General features: G+C 50.6%; 1 protein-coding gene across 1 annotated transcript; it reads right to left on the bottom strand.

Moving 5' to 3' along the window:
- Window positions 1-1,884: 1,884 nt before the first annotated feature.
- LOC116892445 (cytochrome P450 2S1) lies at window positions 1,885-17,489 on the bottom strand. Its single transcript, XM_032894146.1, has 9 exons — window positions 17,021-17,489; window positions 15,621-15,786; window positions 12,485-12,632; window positions 10,521-10,683; window positions 10,262-10,441; window positions 8,836-8,977; window positions 6,056-6,243; window positions 3,848-3,989; window positions 1,885-3,696 (listed from the first exon to the last, which is right to left on the bottom strand). Exons 1-9 carry the CDS (start codon window positions 17,198-17,200, stop codon window positions 3,500-3,502), a joined length of 1,506 nt encoding a protein of 501 aa, XP_032750037.1. The 5' UTR covers window positions 17,201-17,489; the 3' UTR covers window positions 1,885-3,499.
- Between the last annotated feature and the right edge of the window lie 385 nt (window positions 17,490-17,874).

Raw genomic sequence — 17,874 nt, 5'->3', positions numbered from 1 at the left:
GTGTGAGTATGTGTGTGCTTATGAGTGTTTGTACTGGGCTGTGACCTCAGGACCTCATGTTTGTTTGGTCCACACACTGGACCAATTGAGCTGTATTGGTGTTTCTATAGTGTTTATGAGGCAAACACTCTACCCAGAGACTATGTCTCCAAGTCAATGCTCACTGACCACAGTCACTAGTTACATAGGTTTCACCTTGCTGTCTAATAATTATTGTCTGTGGATGAAGCCATGAATGAGTTCGTCTTTTTTTTCCTATTGAAGTCATCATAATTATGCTTTATGTTGAGAGAGTACAAGGTGCAGGGTTACTATTTACCTTCTTATCTTTGAAACAACCTTTAGAAATAGCTTAGGCCACCTCACACTCACCATGTACTCCATGCTAGCCTCAAACTCTCGGTAATCGGCTTGCCAGAGCCTCTTGGGTGCTGAAATTAGAGGCTTGCACTACCATATTTAGTTCCATGACTCTTTAAATTCATCACTTGGAAGATTCCAGATTATCCTGAATGTGAATTTTAAGAGCAAAGCAAGCAAAAGCCATTGTCTTTTTTTTTTTTTTTTAAAGATTTATTTATTTATCTGTTTCATGTATATGGGTACACTGTCATGGTCTTCAGACACACCAGAAGAGGGCGTTGGATCCCATTACAGATGGCTGTGAGCCACCATGTGGTTCCTGGGAATTGAACTCAGGACCTCTGGAAGAGCAGATAGTGCTCTTAACCACTGAGCCATCTCCCCAGACTACAAGAGTTTTTTGGATAAACTGTATGTGTATGTGTATAATTTTATGGGATAGGTGTTTTGTCTGCACGAATATTTGTGTACCTCATATATGTGTGGTATCTTCAGAGGATATCAGATCTCCTGGAGTTGGAGTAAGAAGACAGTTTTAAGTTGCCATGTGGGTGTTTGGGATTGGACTTGAGATCTCTGGAAGAACAGTGGGGCTTTTAACTGCTGAGCCGTCTCTTCAGCCCATTGGGAAGCTTTCAAAAAGATGACTTAGGTCTGGGGTAAGTGTGGGTCTGGGGTAGGTGTGGGTCTGGGGTAGGTGTGGGTCTGGGGTAGGTGTGGGTCTGGGGTAGGTGTGGGTCTGGGGTAGGTGTGGGTCTGGGGTAGGTGTGGGTCTGGGGTAGGTGTGGTTCTGGGGTAGGTGTGGGTCTGGGGTAGGTGTGGGTCTGGGGTAGGTGTAGGTCTGGGGTAGGTGTGGGTCTGGGGTAGGTGTAGGTCTGGGGTATTAGGTTGCTCAGTCAGTAGAGCCCACCTAGCACGTGATGAAGCCTCGAATTCCATCACCAGCACCATAGAAAACCAGACAGGGTAAGCCAAGTCAGTGGCACTCGCCTTTAATCCCTCAGGAGGCAGAAGCAGGTGGATCTGTGAGTTCAAGGCCAGCCTGGTCTACAGGACAATTTCCAGGACAACCAGGGCTACACAGAGAAACTCTGTCTCAAACAAATAGAAAACAAAACAGGCACAGTGAGCACAGCAGAGATCCTGGCACCTGGGGCGTAGAGGCAGGAGGATCAGAAGTTCAAGGCGAGCCTTGGCTTTACAGAGAACTCAGCCTGGGCTACATGAGATTCCCCTCCTCCTCTTCCCTCTTCTTCTTCCCCCTTCTCCTCTTGTTCTTTTTCTTCCTCCCATTCCTCCTGTTTTTTGTTTTGTTTTGTTTTTTTTTAGTTTTTTTTTTTTTTTTTTAGGTTTTTCAAATGACCCTGGCTGTCCTAGAACTTGATCTGTAGACCAGGTTGGTCTGGAACTCACACAGATCCACCTGCTTCTGCCTCCCAAGTGCTGGGATTAAAGGGGTGCATCACCGCCTCTTACCTAAGGCCCTGTCCTAAATGAAATTAAAAGACAACGCATGTTCAATTATTTTCTAATTTTTTCTTAAAATAACCGTAACAAAGAGTGATAAGTGAAGTAGACCCAGCAGAAGCTAGTGGCCATTTTATTTTTTATTTCTGTCAGTAATGAAGATGGAACTCCGGGCCCCATACATGTTAAGCAGGCGCCCACCATTGAGCTACACCTCCAGACAGCATCGATAGAGTTGATGGCTGTTTTAAAAAAAAAATGGAGTGATGGGAAAAACCAGGAGACGCCTGGTAGTGGAAACAAGGGTAGAGTGTGAGGCCTGTGTCCTTAGTGCCTGTGTGTCAGCAATCTGCTTTCAGATTTGGAGCCCTCCCAGAGGCCAGAGCTGTTGTTGGCTGAAGACTTTCCGGTGATCCTAAAGCTCACAGCAGACAGCCCCAGCCCTGTCTGTTCCCTCTCCCCACCCCCTCAGCTACACATCTGGCATTGATGTCAACAGCGAGGTGGGCGGTAACCATGTTTTTCTGCTCCCTCCCAGCCTCAGGGGAGGGGCGGACTCCCTCATCCCCACCCCTTACTCACACAAGCCGAGGGTGTCCGTTCCCGGGCCAGAGACAAACTTTTATTGCAAAATGGGGACACAAAGAGGTCAGATATGGCTTCTGTCCTGATAAGGAGGGCTGGAAACATCCAACAGCACTCCCCTGCTCCATCCCTGTTTGACCAGTTAGTCCTTCCAGGGGAGGGGTACATTTCCAGCACTCCCATGAGGACTTGTAGGCAGCTTGAGATCAGAATGTGTTTGAGAGCAGGCCCCTGATAATGCAATTACGTAAAACACGACTGGGAATTTTTTCCTCTGGGTCTGTGGTCCCCATCTGTAAAAGGTCTGTGCGCGCAGTTACAGACCAGGAAACAGTTATATTGGGGAAATTTGCTGGAAGGAGCATGTTTGAGGGGCAAGGGTGTGGAGGCGGCGGGGGAATAGTTTGTCGTCACGGTGTGTCTCAGTGGGAAGACGTTTGGAAGAGCCAAGATGTTGTCATGTAAGGTTTGGCTGTGTGGATTTCTGGCTAGTGGCCGTAGATGGAGGTACTCGTGTGCCTGGATGGTGGTGAGGTCATTCCATGGGAGTAGACAGGAACATCGTTCTGGCTGTGACACGACCCCAGCTGGGGCATGCTGTTTTCTATGGCAGGGACCCAGCAACGTGGTGCTGAGAGCGTTAGACAGGGAGGTCTTGAACGCGGTTGGGTTGTTTGTGTGTCTGTGTAGATTAAGGTTGTGTGCATACGCAATTGTGTGGTGGATGGTGGGGTATCTAGCTATATGCTTGTGATTCCGGATGGTATACATTACATTGATGTAGGCTGGAAACCTATGCAGCTCTTCATGGCGGTGCATATCTTTAATTACAGCAACCAGGACGCTGAGGCAGGAAGATCACAAGTTTTGAGATCTGCTTGTGTCCCATAGCAAGATCCCGTTTCAGACAGCCCTCTCCAAAAAAGCATACGCGTCGGTTGCTGTGCGGTTATGTCCTGGGGATGTGGCCCCCTGGTCTTCACAGCTACCTTGGTACATGGTGTGTGGTGTGGGGTAGCTCCCGAGACTCCTGCTTCACACACTGTGTCGTCCCAGGTGGCTCCCACCTTCCAAATTCCTTCCTTCATCTGGACTGATCGCCAGTGGGCCAGACCTGCAGCTGGAAGTCCGGGGGGATGTTGAAAAGTCCACGGACAGCTGGCTTCAGACTCAAGTCACCCGGCGGGCACGGGGTGTCCAGGGAGAAGGCTTGCAAGATGGAAGTGAAGAAGAGCCACAGCTCCGCCCGAGCCAGGCCTTCTCCTAGGCAGACTCGCTTACCTGGTGGGAAGGACTGAGTCAGCCGTGGTCACATCTGGGCTCACGGGACCCTGGGAACCGACAGAGACCCAGGGGTGCGGGAAAGCGCCTCCCCAATTGGAGCCACGGGCCAGTCAGCACCCTCTGATTATCCCGAAAGCCCATTAGATACCTAAGGAGTAGGGCAGGAAGGCTTCGTGTTTTCTAATCCGACCATCGTCGTCCAGGAAGCGGCTTGGCTGGAACTCTTCCGGGTTCCGGAAAACCGCAGGGTCATGCAGTACGGAGCCAATCAGAGGAAAGACCTCAGTGCCCTGAGGAGACAGGTGAAAGCTCACACAGTTGGGTGTTCTACATGTATACTCTTAAAATAACTGGATTAAAAATTATTTTTTTAAAGAAAAGATTTATAGGTATTTAGTTTTTTTTTTTAAATTTATGCATGTGTGTCAGAGTGTGTGTATGTGCATATGAATCCTTGTAGATGCAGAAGCGTCGTGTCCCCCTGGAGCTGGAGTTACCGGCAGCTGTGAGCCACCCAACATGGATGCTGAGAACGAAACTTGGGTCCTCAGCTACAGCACTGTGCGCTCTTTTTTAAATAACCACTTCTGTGCCTTTCTCTCTTTTCTCCCGTTTGCTCCTACTTTCGTTCTAGGCCAGGTCTCATTATGTATCCCAAGCTAACCTTGAACTGGCAGCAATTCTCCTGCCTCAGTTTCTCAGTGGTGACATAGCAGGCGTGTGTGTTACCACACTGGGATAACCAAGCGTTTTCTTTCAACATTCACACCCACTGCCTTGTATGTAACAGGCTCACACGGACACAGTCCTGTCCTGTCCTGACACCTTGAGTCTCTGGAGTTAAGCTCAGGAAGGAGAAGCCCAATTTAAAGACGGAGAGTCTGGGTGTAATGGCACGAGCCTGGAGGCTGAGATAGGAAGGAGGCAAGATTGCAAGTTCAAGGCCAGCCCATGCTACTTAAAAAGATCATATTTCCTTGTTTTTTGGTTTTTTTTTTTTGTTTTTTTCCCAGAGCTGGGGACCGAACCCAGGGCCTTGTGCTTGCTAGGCAAGTGCTCTACCACTGAGCTAAATCCCCAACCCTAAAGATCATATTTCAAAAGAAAAATCAGGGGTTGGGGATTTAGCTCAGTGGTAGAGTGCTTGCCTAAGCGCAAACCCTAGGTTCAGTCCCCAGCTCCGAAAATAAAAAAAAAAAAAAAAAAAAAAAAATCAAAAACCAACCAAACAAACCTCCACAAGGGTGTGCGTCTAGGATGTAAGTTGGTGGTAGAACATTTGCTTAATGTGTAAGAGGTCCTGGGTTCAACCCCTAGTACCTTATAGGGTGAAGGGAGGGCTATGAAAAAAAAAATGGAGAAACTAAGGCCTAGAGAACTTAAGCAGTAGCCAAGGAAACCCCTAGGGGAGACTGGCAAAGTGTGCTATTTTTATACTGTTTTGAGATTCTGGGAGTCTGTTGTGATCTCGAGATTAAATTGTGGCTGTACGAAGTCACCTCTCTGGGGAATGTCGCAGGAGGCAAGACAAGAGCATGTGGGGAGGGATGTCCAAGAAGGGACAGGCAGGGAGGGCTGCAGTCCCTCGGGCCAGACCAGAGCTTGTGTATTCTTGGGGCTGTTATGGGAGAGGGTGAAGGCAGGCGGGGGAGTCAGAGCAGAGGGGCAAAGTGTGATTTGCTACAAAGTCTGGCCCCTGGCATGTGAGCTGTGAAGGTGAAGGAGCTCCCGGAAAAGGATCATGGAACTGTTACTAAGTAACAGAAAGAAAGGTTGAAGTGATTAAAGCTTAGGTCCTGGGTTCAAATCTTGTCTTCCCACTCTCTGGCTGGGTGCACACCTCTTAGTTCTGCCATCTGTAAAATGGGTGTGATGACTGCATAGGATTGTTTTGCGGATGAAAGAAAATGACGCTAACAGAAAGCATCCAGAACAATGGCTGACACGATGTAAGGTGTTTATTATGACACTGTGGCTGTCCTCTGTGTGTACATGGGCACCCACCCACCATCAAGAGCTGGGTAGATGTTTTTCAAGCATTCTCTTACAAGTCCGAATGACTATTAGTATCGTTATTCCTAATTTAGAAGAGGGGTATTTTGAAGCTCAGCGGATGAAGCAATTTGTTCAAGTTCCAGCTAAGAAAAACAACAGAGCTAACTAGCATAAGGATTTGATTCCAGAAGGAGCCGCTGCTGTTCTCTCAGGATTGGAGGTATGTCGCCCCCTGGTGGTTCTATTCTGAACTGTTTTTCAATAGAGGCGGGAGAGAAAGGGGTGGACCAGACAGAGGCAGAGGCATCCAAAGGCAAGTCCCAGGGCAGAGGTAATTGCTCTGGCCGTGCCATACACCTACCTTGGGCAGAGTATATCCTCTGAAGGAAGTGGTCTTCGTGACGGTGTGGGGCATTCCCATGGGTACCAGGGCCAGGAGCCGCTGTGCCTCGTGTAAAACAGCATCCGTGTAAGGGAGGCGAACTCGATCGCTGAGACTTGGAGCCCTGCTGGGACCCAGCTCCTGGATCAGCTCCTCCCGAACACGCTCTGAATCAAGAGTGTTACGGGTCAAGGGTGGGACGGACCCTAGGATTCTTCCCCCAGAAGCCTCATCTTGTGCAGGAGTGGTTTGGGGGTGAGGCTAGCAGCAGGTGAGGAGCAGGTAAGCCTGGGGTCTCGTCTGCCTATGTTGGATATTGTATCTATTTTGCCTTAACTCCCTTAACAAAAAAATGGTGTTGAGAGTGGCTGTCCTGTAAATCGCTACATAAACCAGCCTAGCCTCGGACTCACAGAGATCACTTTCCTCTGCCTCCCAAGCAATGGGATTAAAGGTGTGGGCATGGTGGAGACTGTTATTGATCACCATTTTCTAGATGAGGAAACTGAGACCCACAGAGCCTCAGACATCCACTCAAAGTCATAGCTGAGTCCAGTAACGGCCCTGGGCCTTAGAGTGCTGCTTATCCGGTCAGGCTACTTCACTAGGGGTCAGGTTACTTCACTAGCCTTCAGGCATTTAGCTGGAGACATTGAGTTCCCTGGGGGTGGGATTGGGGGTGGTGTTGGGGTGGGAGTGGGATTGGAGGTGGGGGTGGGGAGTTCATTCCCAGCCTGGCCTGTTATCCACCTGCCCTTCCTCACTTACTACAGGCTAGCCACAGCTCTGATCATGACCTCTTTTTCATTGTTTTGTTTATTCTGTTTTGTCTATGAACCAGGCTAGAGTGTATCTCCACGTGTAACCAAGCCTGGGCCTCAAACTCACAGCCTACTAAGCGTTGGGATTACAGGTGAGCACTACCACACCTAGATGGGGTGTGGGGGATGGGGATGTGCACACAAGTGTGCTGGGGTGCCCAAGGAGGATGTCCCTGTCTTGCTCCATTACTAACCACCTTATTCCCGTTATCTACAGCTGAACCCGGAGCTAGGCTGGCAGCCAGTAGTGATTTTCCGGTCTCAGCCCCTCCTCCCTTAGTGCTGAGTTATGGTACAGCTGTGCCAAGCTTTTTACATAAATGGTGAGGATTTGAACTCACATCCTCATGCTTGTGCAGCTACCCTCTGAACCATCTCCCTAGCCCTGATTATAATTTTTAAACTCCAGGCCTGGTCCAGTGTCTTGTGAAGTTTGTATTCTTCTCCGTGTGTGTGTGTGTGTGTGTGTGTGTGTGTCTGTGTGTCTGTGTGTGCAGGTGTGCATGTTGTGGGGTGCTAACTGGGAATATTACCCAGAGCCTCCTGCTTGCCTTCCAAGGTGACTTTAATATATTTCCCCACCTGCATTTCCCCTCCTTTTTCTTATGACAGGCTCTTGGTAAGTAGCCAAGGCTGTCATTCACTATGTGATAAAGGCTGGCCTTGAACTTGTGACAGTCATTCTGCTTCAGGCCTCCTGAGTGCAGGGATTACAGGCAAGACCCACAGTGTTTGGCATCCCCTTTGACAGCAACACCGTCCTCATCTTTCCTGTCTCTAGCTCAGGGTAACTCCACTGTCCGCAGTTTGCCAGCTAGAAACTCAAGTGTACCCCTGGACAAGTCCTCCTTTCCTTGTTCTCAAGACCAGCCTATTCCGCTTCTATCCCCTGTGTCCCGCCTAACCCTGTCTTATTTCTTCAGGTTTCCGTCCACCTCCTGGAGCGCTTGGGTCTCCTCTCATCATTTACAATCCGCTGTGCGTGCGTGCGCGCATGTGTGTGTGTGTGTGCACGCATGTGTGTACATGTGTGCCTGTGCGAGTATGCACATGTGTGTATGTATGTTCCTGCATGCATTCATTCATGTGTGTGCCTGCGTGTGTGTGTGTGTGTTCCTACATGCATGTGTGTACATGTGTGCCTGCATGAGTGTGCGCATGTGCATATGGTGTTCCTATGTGTGTGTGTGTGTGTGTGTGTTCCTACATGCATGTGTGTACATGTGTGCCTGCATGAGTGTGCGCATGTGCATATGGTATTCCTGTGTGTGTGTGTGTGTGTGTGTGTGTGTGTGTGTGCATGTGTGCATGTTGTGGGGTGTTAGCTGGGAATGTTATCCAAAGCCTCCTGCTTGCTAGGCAATCACTCTACCATTGAGTCACATCCCCACCTTTCACCAGTGGATCGATTCTAAGCAAGGGCTCTTGAGCTCCCCTTCACTGTCCCCTGAGACTCTAGGCAAGAACTCTGCCACTGAGTTCCAGTCTCCTCCAGTTCATTCTGTCATGGAAGCTCAGACATTTTCTAAAATGCAGATATAAACTGCATGCGGTAATTTAACACATCCAGCACGAGGGAAGCCGAGCTAGGATGCTGAGTTAGCGACCAGCCTGGGCTAAACAGTGAGCAGCAGGCTAGCTTGGGCTATAAAGTATGATCCTATCTCAAATAAAAATAAATGCACAAACCAATCATATCTTCCCTGCTCAAGATCCTTCTATGGCTCCCCATGAGTGGGGACAAGGTGACAAGTGGCACAGGTGGGTCCTGTCTCGCCTCTCACTACATCTTGCACTGTGATCAGAAGTTCTGGAAGCCCTCGCCGCTCGGGGAACCCCTTGGGGAACTCCAAGCCACGTTCTTTTTCATTTCCACATTCTGTCCTCCGGAACCGCTGCTCTGGTTCCTGGGGCCGCCTGGCAGGACCAGTTTCTTACTTTGGACTTGAGGGTACTTCAGTAGGAGCAGAAGGGCATAGCGGATGGTGGCTCCGATGGTCATAGTCCCAGCAAACAGCAGGTATGTGACTGTCATCAGCAAGTTCTTCTCGGTGAATTCTGTACCTGGGTCTTCTTTCTCCTTTTGAAATAAGTGTTTGGGACAAGTTGGGAAGTGAGGAACTGTTATTTAAGTGGGATACAGATTCAAGTTTATTTATTGTTATTATTGTTATTATTGTTGTTATTATTATTATTATTATTATTATTATTATTATTATTATTATTATTCCAGACAAAGTTTCTCTGTGTATCCTTGGTTGTCTTGGAACTCACTCTGTAGACTAGGCTGGTCACAGAGATTTACCTGTTTCCTTCTTCCTGAGTGCTGGGATTAAAGGCATGGTGGGTGACATTCTAGATTTAAAAGAAAATCTTTTTTTAAACATTTTATGTGTGGGCATGGGTGCGCCATGGTATGCATGTGGAGGTCAGAGGACAACTTGCAGAAGCTGGTTCTCCCTGTCCTATGGGTCCTGGGTCTCAAACACAGACAGTCAGACTTGATGCCAAATCCTTTTACCCACCGAGACAAGCCATTGGTCATTACTCTTGTTTATGAAACAGGGTCTCATGTAGCCCAGGCTGGCCTCATACTTGCTATACAGATGAAGATGACCTCCTGCTTCTGCGTCCTAGGTGCTGGGATGACAAGTGTGAGCTACCATAACCAGTTCATGTGGTTCTAGGGGTGGTACCTAGGGCTTCCTGCTTGCTAGACAGCTCTGCCAACTTGTATACAGACACATGGAGGTAGAGAAAAGACCTGAAGCTAGGCCTGGGGGGTTAGCCCTTAGGAGGCAGACACAGGGGGATATCTCCAAGTTCCAGGCCAGCCTAGGCCTCAGGGTGAGTTCCAGGCCAGCCTAGGCCTCAGGGTGAGTTCCAGGCCAGCCTAGGCCTCAGGGTGAGTTCCAGGCCAGTCTAGGCCTCAGGGTGAGTTCCAGGCCAGCCTAGGCCTCAGGGTGAGTTCCAGGCCAGCCTAGGCCTCAGGGTGAGTTCCAGGCCAGCCTAGGCCTCAGGGTGAGTTCCAGGCCAGCCTAGGCCTCAGGGTGAGTTCCAGGCCAGCCTAGGCCTCAGGGTGAGTTCCAGGCCTGATTACAGAGTAAGACCATATCTCACCAAAAATAAAAAGGGAAGAGAGTAATAAAGACCCTCTGGAGCTCTCAGTCCCTGAAGAAAGCTCTTTATAGCAGACTAGAATCAAAAAGGAATGGTCTCTTCCTCTAGCAAAATAAAATAAATCCTCCCCAGAGTCCCATCCTGAGTTCATCCCTGGGATGAGGGCTCAGCATACGCTAAGTAAATGGACTATTAGCTAGGCCAGTTGCCAGTCATACTCAAAAGGGACTTTCCTCTTCCACACCTGTGCCATCTTTTGCAGGAAGGCATCGACGACGTCACGAGCAGGACCTGAGGTGTGGGAGCGTCCCTGGTGTCTCTGTACCTGCTGGATAGTGAAGGCAGCCAGTGTGCCCAAGTGGTGCTGGAGCTGTGTGTGGGGGCCTGGCAAGGGCTGCAGTAGCCAGGAGAACATCTCGTAGGCCTGTGGGTACAGGAAGACAACTCATTCCCAGAGCGTTTGACAGGAAGCTTTGGGGCTAGAGAAGGCTTCCAGCACTTACCTGGCCCCATGGAGAGCTGATCCCCAACAAGGTCCCACTTGCTGCCTGGATCACAGCCTGAAACTCTTTATCTTCATAGGGCAAACGGACGCCAAAGATGAGGGAACAGACGACATTAGAGGTAGCCTGGGCCAGCAGCATGGAAGGGTTGAATGGACGTCCCCCAGAGGCATAGAAGGCAGAGAAAGAGAGAGAGAGAGAGAGAGAGAGAGAGAGAGAGAGAGAGAGAGAGAGAGATTAGAATTAGATAAAAAGAGGCAGAAAGAGCATTAAAATAGTTGTGGTAGCTCACACCTGTGTTCCTGGCCCTTGAGAAGCTGAGACAGAAGGATTGCTGGGAGTTCAAGGGTTACAGAGTGAGACTATGTCTCGAAAAGCAAAAAACCAAAACACACACACACAGACAGACACACACACACACACACACACACACACACACACACACACACACACACCCCAAACCTAAAACAAAGCCTAGCAACAAAGAGAGAGAAAAGAGAGAGAACAGGGCATCTGTCTTTGGGTTGCAGCATTTGAGTGGTTTGTAGTGTTGAGAAAGGCCAGAAGAGTTTTCCACACTGTGGAAAAGAGAGGCAAGCATGGGACTGGATCAAATCTCCAGGGTCTGTCTGGGTGGAAGCCAGGCCAGGCCAATGGATTCTCTTACACAGATGCCAAGGAGAACAAAGGATCACCTGGGAGATAAAGCCCTAATGGAGTATTTGGAGAATTCAAAGAATACATATCTGGGACAGAAATGACGTTCTCTGGATTAAGAAAGGAGAGGGCAGACTGAATAGCTTATCTTAAAAAGGTGAAGAGTGAAGCCGGGCAGTGATGGCGCATACCTTTGGTGCCAGCACTGGGGAGACAGAGGCGGGTGGATCTCTCTGAGTTCAAGGCCAGCCTGGCCTACAGAGTGAGGTCCAGGACAGCCAGGGCGACACCGAGAAACACTGACTTACAAAACCCAAGGCTACTCTGCCTTACTTATCACAAAACAAATGTCTCATATGTGAACCGTGATTCAATTCAGAACGTGAATGGCGAGCAATGTTTTTGTCGGACAGCCCTGATTTAAATAAAACCGACTTGTGGTGAAGCGGAAGTGAGCTTCTTTAGAATAACAGCTCCAGCTGCATGCTAGTGTGGCTCTCTCTCCCTTTCTCAAGATTAAGTAGTTACGTTCAATGTTCCGCAAAGACGGGGGTGTCACCTCACACCTACTGAGTGGTTTTACACTTGGATTCATATAGCTGGGCGTACAAACATGTTTGAACACGGGGGACATTCTATCACTGTCTCAGAAATAAGAAGGCCACCTGTGTTTCGCTTTGTGTTCACTGGCCTGTTACAGGCAGTGGCTAAACCTCAGGAAGCAACTGTCTGTTCCTGTCGCTGCCGATTTCATTAGAATCCCCTGTGTCAAGGATGCTGTTTTTACCATTGAAAGGAACTTACTGTGGTTTATTTATGAAATCAGATAAACAGCGTGTGCGCACACACACACACACACACACACACACACACACACACACACACAGAGAAAGAGAGAGAGAGGGGGGGGGGGGAGAGCCAGCCGTGGCAGCTCACGCCTGCAGTCCTAGCACTTGGAGACTGAGGCAGAAGGATTAATTATCAGTTCCAGGCCAGACAGACTGGCCTAACTAGTAAAATTCTGTCTCAGACAAAACAAGACAAAGGAGATAGGGGGTTAAAGAGGAAGGAAGCGGGGAGAGAGGGAGAAAGAGAGCCTGCTCAAGGGTACCAATGTTCCAAGGACAGGGAGAGCAGTTGTGGCACCTCCAGAGATAAAGGACAGAGTCAGTGAGGAGGTGAGCAAAGTTCCCCACCCCTGTGCACCCCCCACCATCCCTTAGCAGATTCACCACCACCCAGGAACAAAGGGGATGGTTCCTCTTCCTCTTGGCTGGAAGCATCTGTTGGCTCCACCCTTCTGACCTTCTGTCTTCTGGAAAGCCTCCACCAGATTCTGCACCTCCTCCTGGATCAGCTCCTCGCCCTCTCGCTTGCCCATGCCCAGGTCCCGTAGAGCCAGCAGGGTGAATTTCCTCAGCTGTTTCCACCGCTCCCCATTGGCAAAGAAAACTCCTGCATAGAAAGCCAGATTCAGGAAGAGACTGGTCCCTTCCCTTCAGTGAGATGTCCCAGGGCCCTGTCCTGAACCTGTACCAGCCTGGCAGATGGTGTGTGCACATGCGAGTGTGAGCGTGAGCATGTGCGTGTGCATGTGCATGCGTGCGTGTGCGTGTGCGTGTGTGTAATAAGGACTCAGTAGGTGATCTATAAGTACACAGTTGACTTAGCTCTTTATCCTTTGAGCTTAAGCCAGAGGAGATAGCCTGAATGTGTGACTAACCCCCCATCACCTTTTTATCCCTCTTTGTCCCCTCGTGTCCCAGCATGTGTGGAGGAGCACCATGGGCCCTGAGGAGCCAAGGTGAGAATATGAACAGAGAGCCAGAAGGTTAAAGTCACATCGTCTTTTCTTTTATCCGAGACACATGCCTTTGCACAGTTCTCCCCTCCTGAACTCAGAGCTATGGGATGAAGGCTGGCTTGTAGTGGCAGTTGGAAGCTGTCCTGGGCTCCTCTCATGTCTGAAACCAGCTTCTAGATCTTTCCTTTCCCTACCTCAGCCCCACTACGCATCCCTTGGCTGTTCCTCAGAATCCTAGCCCTCTCAGCCTTCTCTGACAAATACATTTTCTCTCCATCCTTAGCCCTTGTCATGGTCCAGCTAGTCCCTCCTCTGGGCTTTTAACCTTCAGTTCTGTTCACTCCACAGCCTTTTCCTTGGGGAAATGCATAGCTCTCAGAAAACCAGAGCCCAGCTGCTCTGGTGTGACTCACAGGCCTGCTAGGTGGACAGAAGCATGCTGACTTCTAGCTTTATTAATCATCAACTACAACTTCTCTCATTTCCTCAAAGGCTTCATTCACAATCCCCCAACCCCACCTGGACCCTTGCTGTTTTCTCCCACCCTTCTAGTTCTTTTAGGGGTTGATGGACATGAACCTAGTTAGGGCTTTGCACATGTTAAGCTCTCTACCAGTGTTAAATTCTCTTCCCCGGGCCCTCACTGGGGAGATTCTGGATTCTAGGCAGGGGCTCTACCACTGAGCCACGCCCCCAGCCCCTCACTGGGGGATTCTAGGCAGGGGCTCTACCACTGAGCCACGCCCCCAGCCCCTCACTGGAGGATTCTGTGAGGATTCTACCACAAGTACATTCCTAGATGCAGTCCATTGTTTTACTTATTTTAAAAGATTTATTTTTTTTAAATTTCTCTGTGTGTTGTGTACGTTCACACATATACAACAAGTGCCTGGAGAGGCCAGAAGAGGAGGTCAGATCCCTTGAAGCAGGAATATAAGCTATTGTGAGCTGCCCAAAACGGGTCCTGGGAACAAGGGTCAAGTTCTCTTTAAGAACTGCTTAACCATCTTCCCTGCCCCCATCCTTTTGTTTTTAATTATTAATGATTTTTTTTTTTGAGAGGGTCTTGCTATGTAGCCCAGGCTGGCCTGAACTCCTAGCAATCCTCTTGACTCAGCCTGTTGAGTACTTGGATCAAAGGCCTGAGCCGCCACTCTCTGCTGCCTCCCCAGCCTGGAGGAACCCCACTCCCTCACTGTGTTGCAGCCCAGATGTCACCTGCTCTGAGAAGCCTGCCTCCCTCCCCACCCCACTCCAGTGCAGCACCTCCACCCCCACACTGTGTCCCTGCTCTCAGAGCCGTGCTTCTTCTCACTTTAGAATTCTATCCCCTCTGTAGTTTCTACATTTCTCTCACAGCCAGAAGACACGGGCATCTATCTGCCTTGGAAACTGCGTGTCCTCAGTACCTAGGACAGGGCCGGGCACCGAGAGCCTGTGCACTGACAAAGAGAAATGTGACATCCATTCTCTTTCCTCCACACCTGCGAGCATGCTGGTCCTTTTGCCTGGATATAACTTCCCTTCTAGCCCAAGAGCTGCAGCTTCGACAGACTCTTTGTCCTGTCAGTTTCTTGGGTATGTCTCAGAGCATAGGCTGCGTCTGGCACCGCCTCTGGATTCCTAGAATCCTAGATTCCCCCCACCCCACCCCCCAATGCTAGCTCGCCCTTCCATCCTGTCTGCTGACAGGCTGTCTGGGTTCTCTAGGGGAAGTAGGCAGCTTAGTCACTACTGTGTTGCCGGACTTTTCTGTGGTCCTGGAGACTGAAGCCAGGGCTCCACACATGCTGCTCATGCTTCCCATCTTAGCATAAAGAATTATTTCTGTGTTTTGGGCCCCCTGGCCCTCTTCTCTTGCTTTTGGCTTGGGCATGGAATCCATGGCATTACACAAGCTAGGGAGAGGACAAGATCCTTGGCCCTTCATTAGTGAATTCTAAGAAAATACTCTGTTGAGCCATGCCCACTGGGGGATTTTAGGCAGGGGCTCTACCATTGAGCCACACCCCAGCCCCTCACTGGGGGATTCTAGGCAGGGGCTCTACCACTGAGCCACACCCCCAGCCCCTCACTGGGGGATTCTAGGCAGGGGCTCTACCACTGAGCCACACCCCAGCCCCTCACTGGGGATTCTAGGCAGGGGCGCTACCACTGAGCCATGCCCCCAGCCCCTCACTGGGGAATTCTAGTTAAGTACTTTCCACTGAACAAGGCCTGCAACTATCACTGGTAGGTTCTATGCATGCTCTACCACAAATCCTAGTCACACTGTCATGTCCTATGTAGCCCAAACTGACCTTGAACTCACTATGTAGTGCATGCTGAGTTCCTCCAGTCTTAGCCTACCAAATGTTGGGAATGAGCCACGTACGTCAAGCTTCCGTGCCATGAGTGCTTATTTATCAATTCCCGGATAAGGGAGTAGTAATTATGATCACTCTGGTTGGAAGTTGGTGAGTAAGCACCCACTTGACACAAGCCTGCTCTCTTCTTTAACAACCTTAGTACAACCTTCAATGACAGGCACTGTTGTCACCCCATTTCCTAGAAAGGTAGGCACTTAGTCACCTGTACAAAACCTTCCATACCTGAAGTGGGGCAAGACCCAGCAGCCCCCATTTGCACTCATGACTCACCGTGACCATCAAAGGTCTTGTCCAGAGTTGCCAACGTTCCCCGCCCGCTGAATTCCTCAGCCTGACCTCCCAGGGCTTCTCGAACAGCATCATGTCCAACCAGGACCACCACGCGGCGCCAGGGGCCCAGGTGTACCGTGAACACAGGCCCATACTTCTTACTTAGCTGGGGGCAGAGAGGGAGAAGAGGGTCCCAGGGAGCTGCCTCTGTCAGGCAGCCTGTATTAGTTCCACACCGTGTGGTGTGGCTTTTGCCCCCTGTATCAGGAACTGGTCCGCTCTCCACTGCAAGCAAAAAGTATCCCTTTGGGAAGCTGCTCTCCTTTTGCATGAGCGTGTGGAATGGGAGCTCCAGCCCATCCCCACCCTCACCCTTTTATTTTTCTGGAGACAGGTTTTCTCGGTGTAGCTCTGGCTGTCCTGGAACTCGCTCTGTAGATCAGGCTGGCCTCAAGCTCACAGAGATCCTCTGCCTCCAGAGTGCTGGGATGGGGGCTTCTTAAACACATCCCTTTGCCTTCCCTCTCACTTCCTTCTAGGCTCTTCGAACCTCTGATCTTGGGACCATCCACAACCAGCTTTGGTGTTGCTTAATCCCCCTCTTCCCAGTACCTGGCTACCCCTTTCAACCTCTACTGAACACTTAAATATCACAACCAAGTGCCATGAAGCATGTGTCCCATCTCTCCCTTAGACGCCCACTCCTCTTTTCTGTCCTTAAAAGTTCCTCAGAATATTTTTGAATGGAGAACTTCACCCCCCCACTACCCCCAGCAAGTTGGGACTGCCTCCCCATCCTCCCACCCGGTGGCAGGAACTCCTAGCTCCCTCCTAGCAGAGCTACACCCGCCTCCCACTCTGGGAGTCTCTGAGGCAGATTCCTTCAGCCCTAGGATGCTCTCTGCTCAGCCCCCTCCAGCTTCCAGATGCTTCCTTTCCAACGGGTGGTGGTGGGGACGACAAGCTCGCCCACCACCCTCTTGCTTAGAGAATGCCTGCTTTGCAGCTTTCGTACCAGCTCACTAACTTCCAGCAATCTGTTTGTCCCTGAGACCTGGGACCCCTACCCCTCTGGGTCCTGGTCTCATTTCCTCCTAGACTTCTGTGAGCTGTGTCCCTTCCAGCTCTCGTCCCCCTTTCAGGGCATTTCTTTTCTTTCTTAGCCCAGGATTCCACTTCCAGGACTGGCTGAGCTCTGCCCATCCCAACCTGGATACCCTCTCTCTCTTGCCCAGCCTGGGTCAACTTGTTCGCGTCTCAGGCTCAAGGCAATCATAGTCTCTTTGCCCTAAGGATTCCTGCTTCTGCAAGACTCATCTGCCCAGACACTTAGAAGGCTCCCCGCCCCCCGCCCCCCGCCCCCGCGCATATCCCGTTAGGATGTCCTTGCGTTCCCTCACCCGTAAGAACCCCGAGTACAGCGCCCCGGGCCGCAGCTGCAGGAGGTTCCCCAGCAACGGCAGCGGCGTGGGCCCCGGGGGTAGGTGGCCTCGGGCCGGGGTCCTGGGCAGCGTCAGAGCCAGCAGCAGCAGCAGCAGTAGCAGGGCCAGCAGCAGCGCCCAGGTGCTGGCTGCCTCCATCTCTGCAGGTCGGCTGGGTCTGCACCTCCTAGAAGCTCCTCGCGGCCGGACTAGTTAGGGGCGGGAACGGGGCGGCTCCCTCCTCAACGAAATCAAGAGGAGTGGGGCGGGGCAGCCTCCTGCAAGGCGTCGCTCCCCGCACCCCAATTTCTCCGTCTTCGGCCCGCAGTCATCAGACGTCCCACACCACAGCAAGAATAGATATCCCACTCCCAGGTCACCTAGGTTTTCCCGGGGTTCAGAGGGCGGAGTCAGTACCTTGGGGCCCAGGTAGGGCACAGTAAGCAAATAAGAGAAACCTGGGAGCCGGAGACCTTGGCTGGCTGCAGCAGCCACACCTCTCGGGGCAGTGACCCCGCCTGGCTCTCCCCAGCTCCTGCCTCCCTCTGCTTATCTTGGTATGCGTGCGTGCGTGTGTGCTTGCATATGCAGTGTCTTGGAGGCACTTTCCTCCCGCATCCTACCTCCACTAACTAGGAGGGACTTGACATTATGTTGTCCCTAGATTACAAGGCTCCGTGACATTGCTATCCGACTTAGGTCATTCACTCTGTATTGGTTTAACCATTTTTTTTGTTTTTGTTTTTGTTTTTGTTTTGAAACGGGGTCGCAGGTTGCCCAGGCTAGCCTGGAACTCTCTGGAAGCTTAAGTATGACCTTGAATTTCTTAATCC

The sequence above is a fragment of the Rattus rattus genome, chromosome 2, assembly GCF_011064425.1.
Source record: "Rattus rattus isolate New Zealand chromosome 2, Rrattus_CSIRO_v1, whole genome shotgun sequence".
Classification (NCBI taxonomy): Eukaryota; Metazoa; Chordata; class Mammalia; order Rodentia; family Muridae; genus Rattus; species Rattus rattus.
Note: the sequence above shows the minus strand (reverse complement) of the source record. Positions and strands in the feature narration are given on the sequence as shown.

What these genes read in the sequence shown, in the direction of transcription:
- LOC116892445 (XM_032894146.1), bottom strand. Translation starts at nt 17,200, where the DNA reads ATGGAGGCAGCCAGCACCTGGGCGCTGCTGCTGGCCCTGCTACTGCTG. An exon ending in GAGGCTTTCCAGAAGACAGA is followed by an intron (nt 10,684 to 12,484) that starts AGGTCAGAAGGG and finishes CTATGCCTCTGG; the next exon opens with GGGACGTCCATTCAACCCTT. An exon ending in CTTCCTGCCCTACTCCTTAG is followed by an intron (nt 3,697 to 3,847) that starts GTATCTAATGGG and finishes CCTTCCCACCAG; the next exon opens with GTAAGCGAGTCTGCCTAGGA.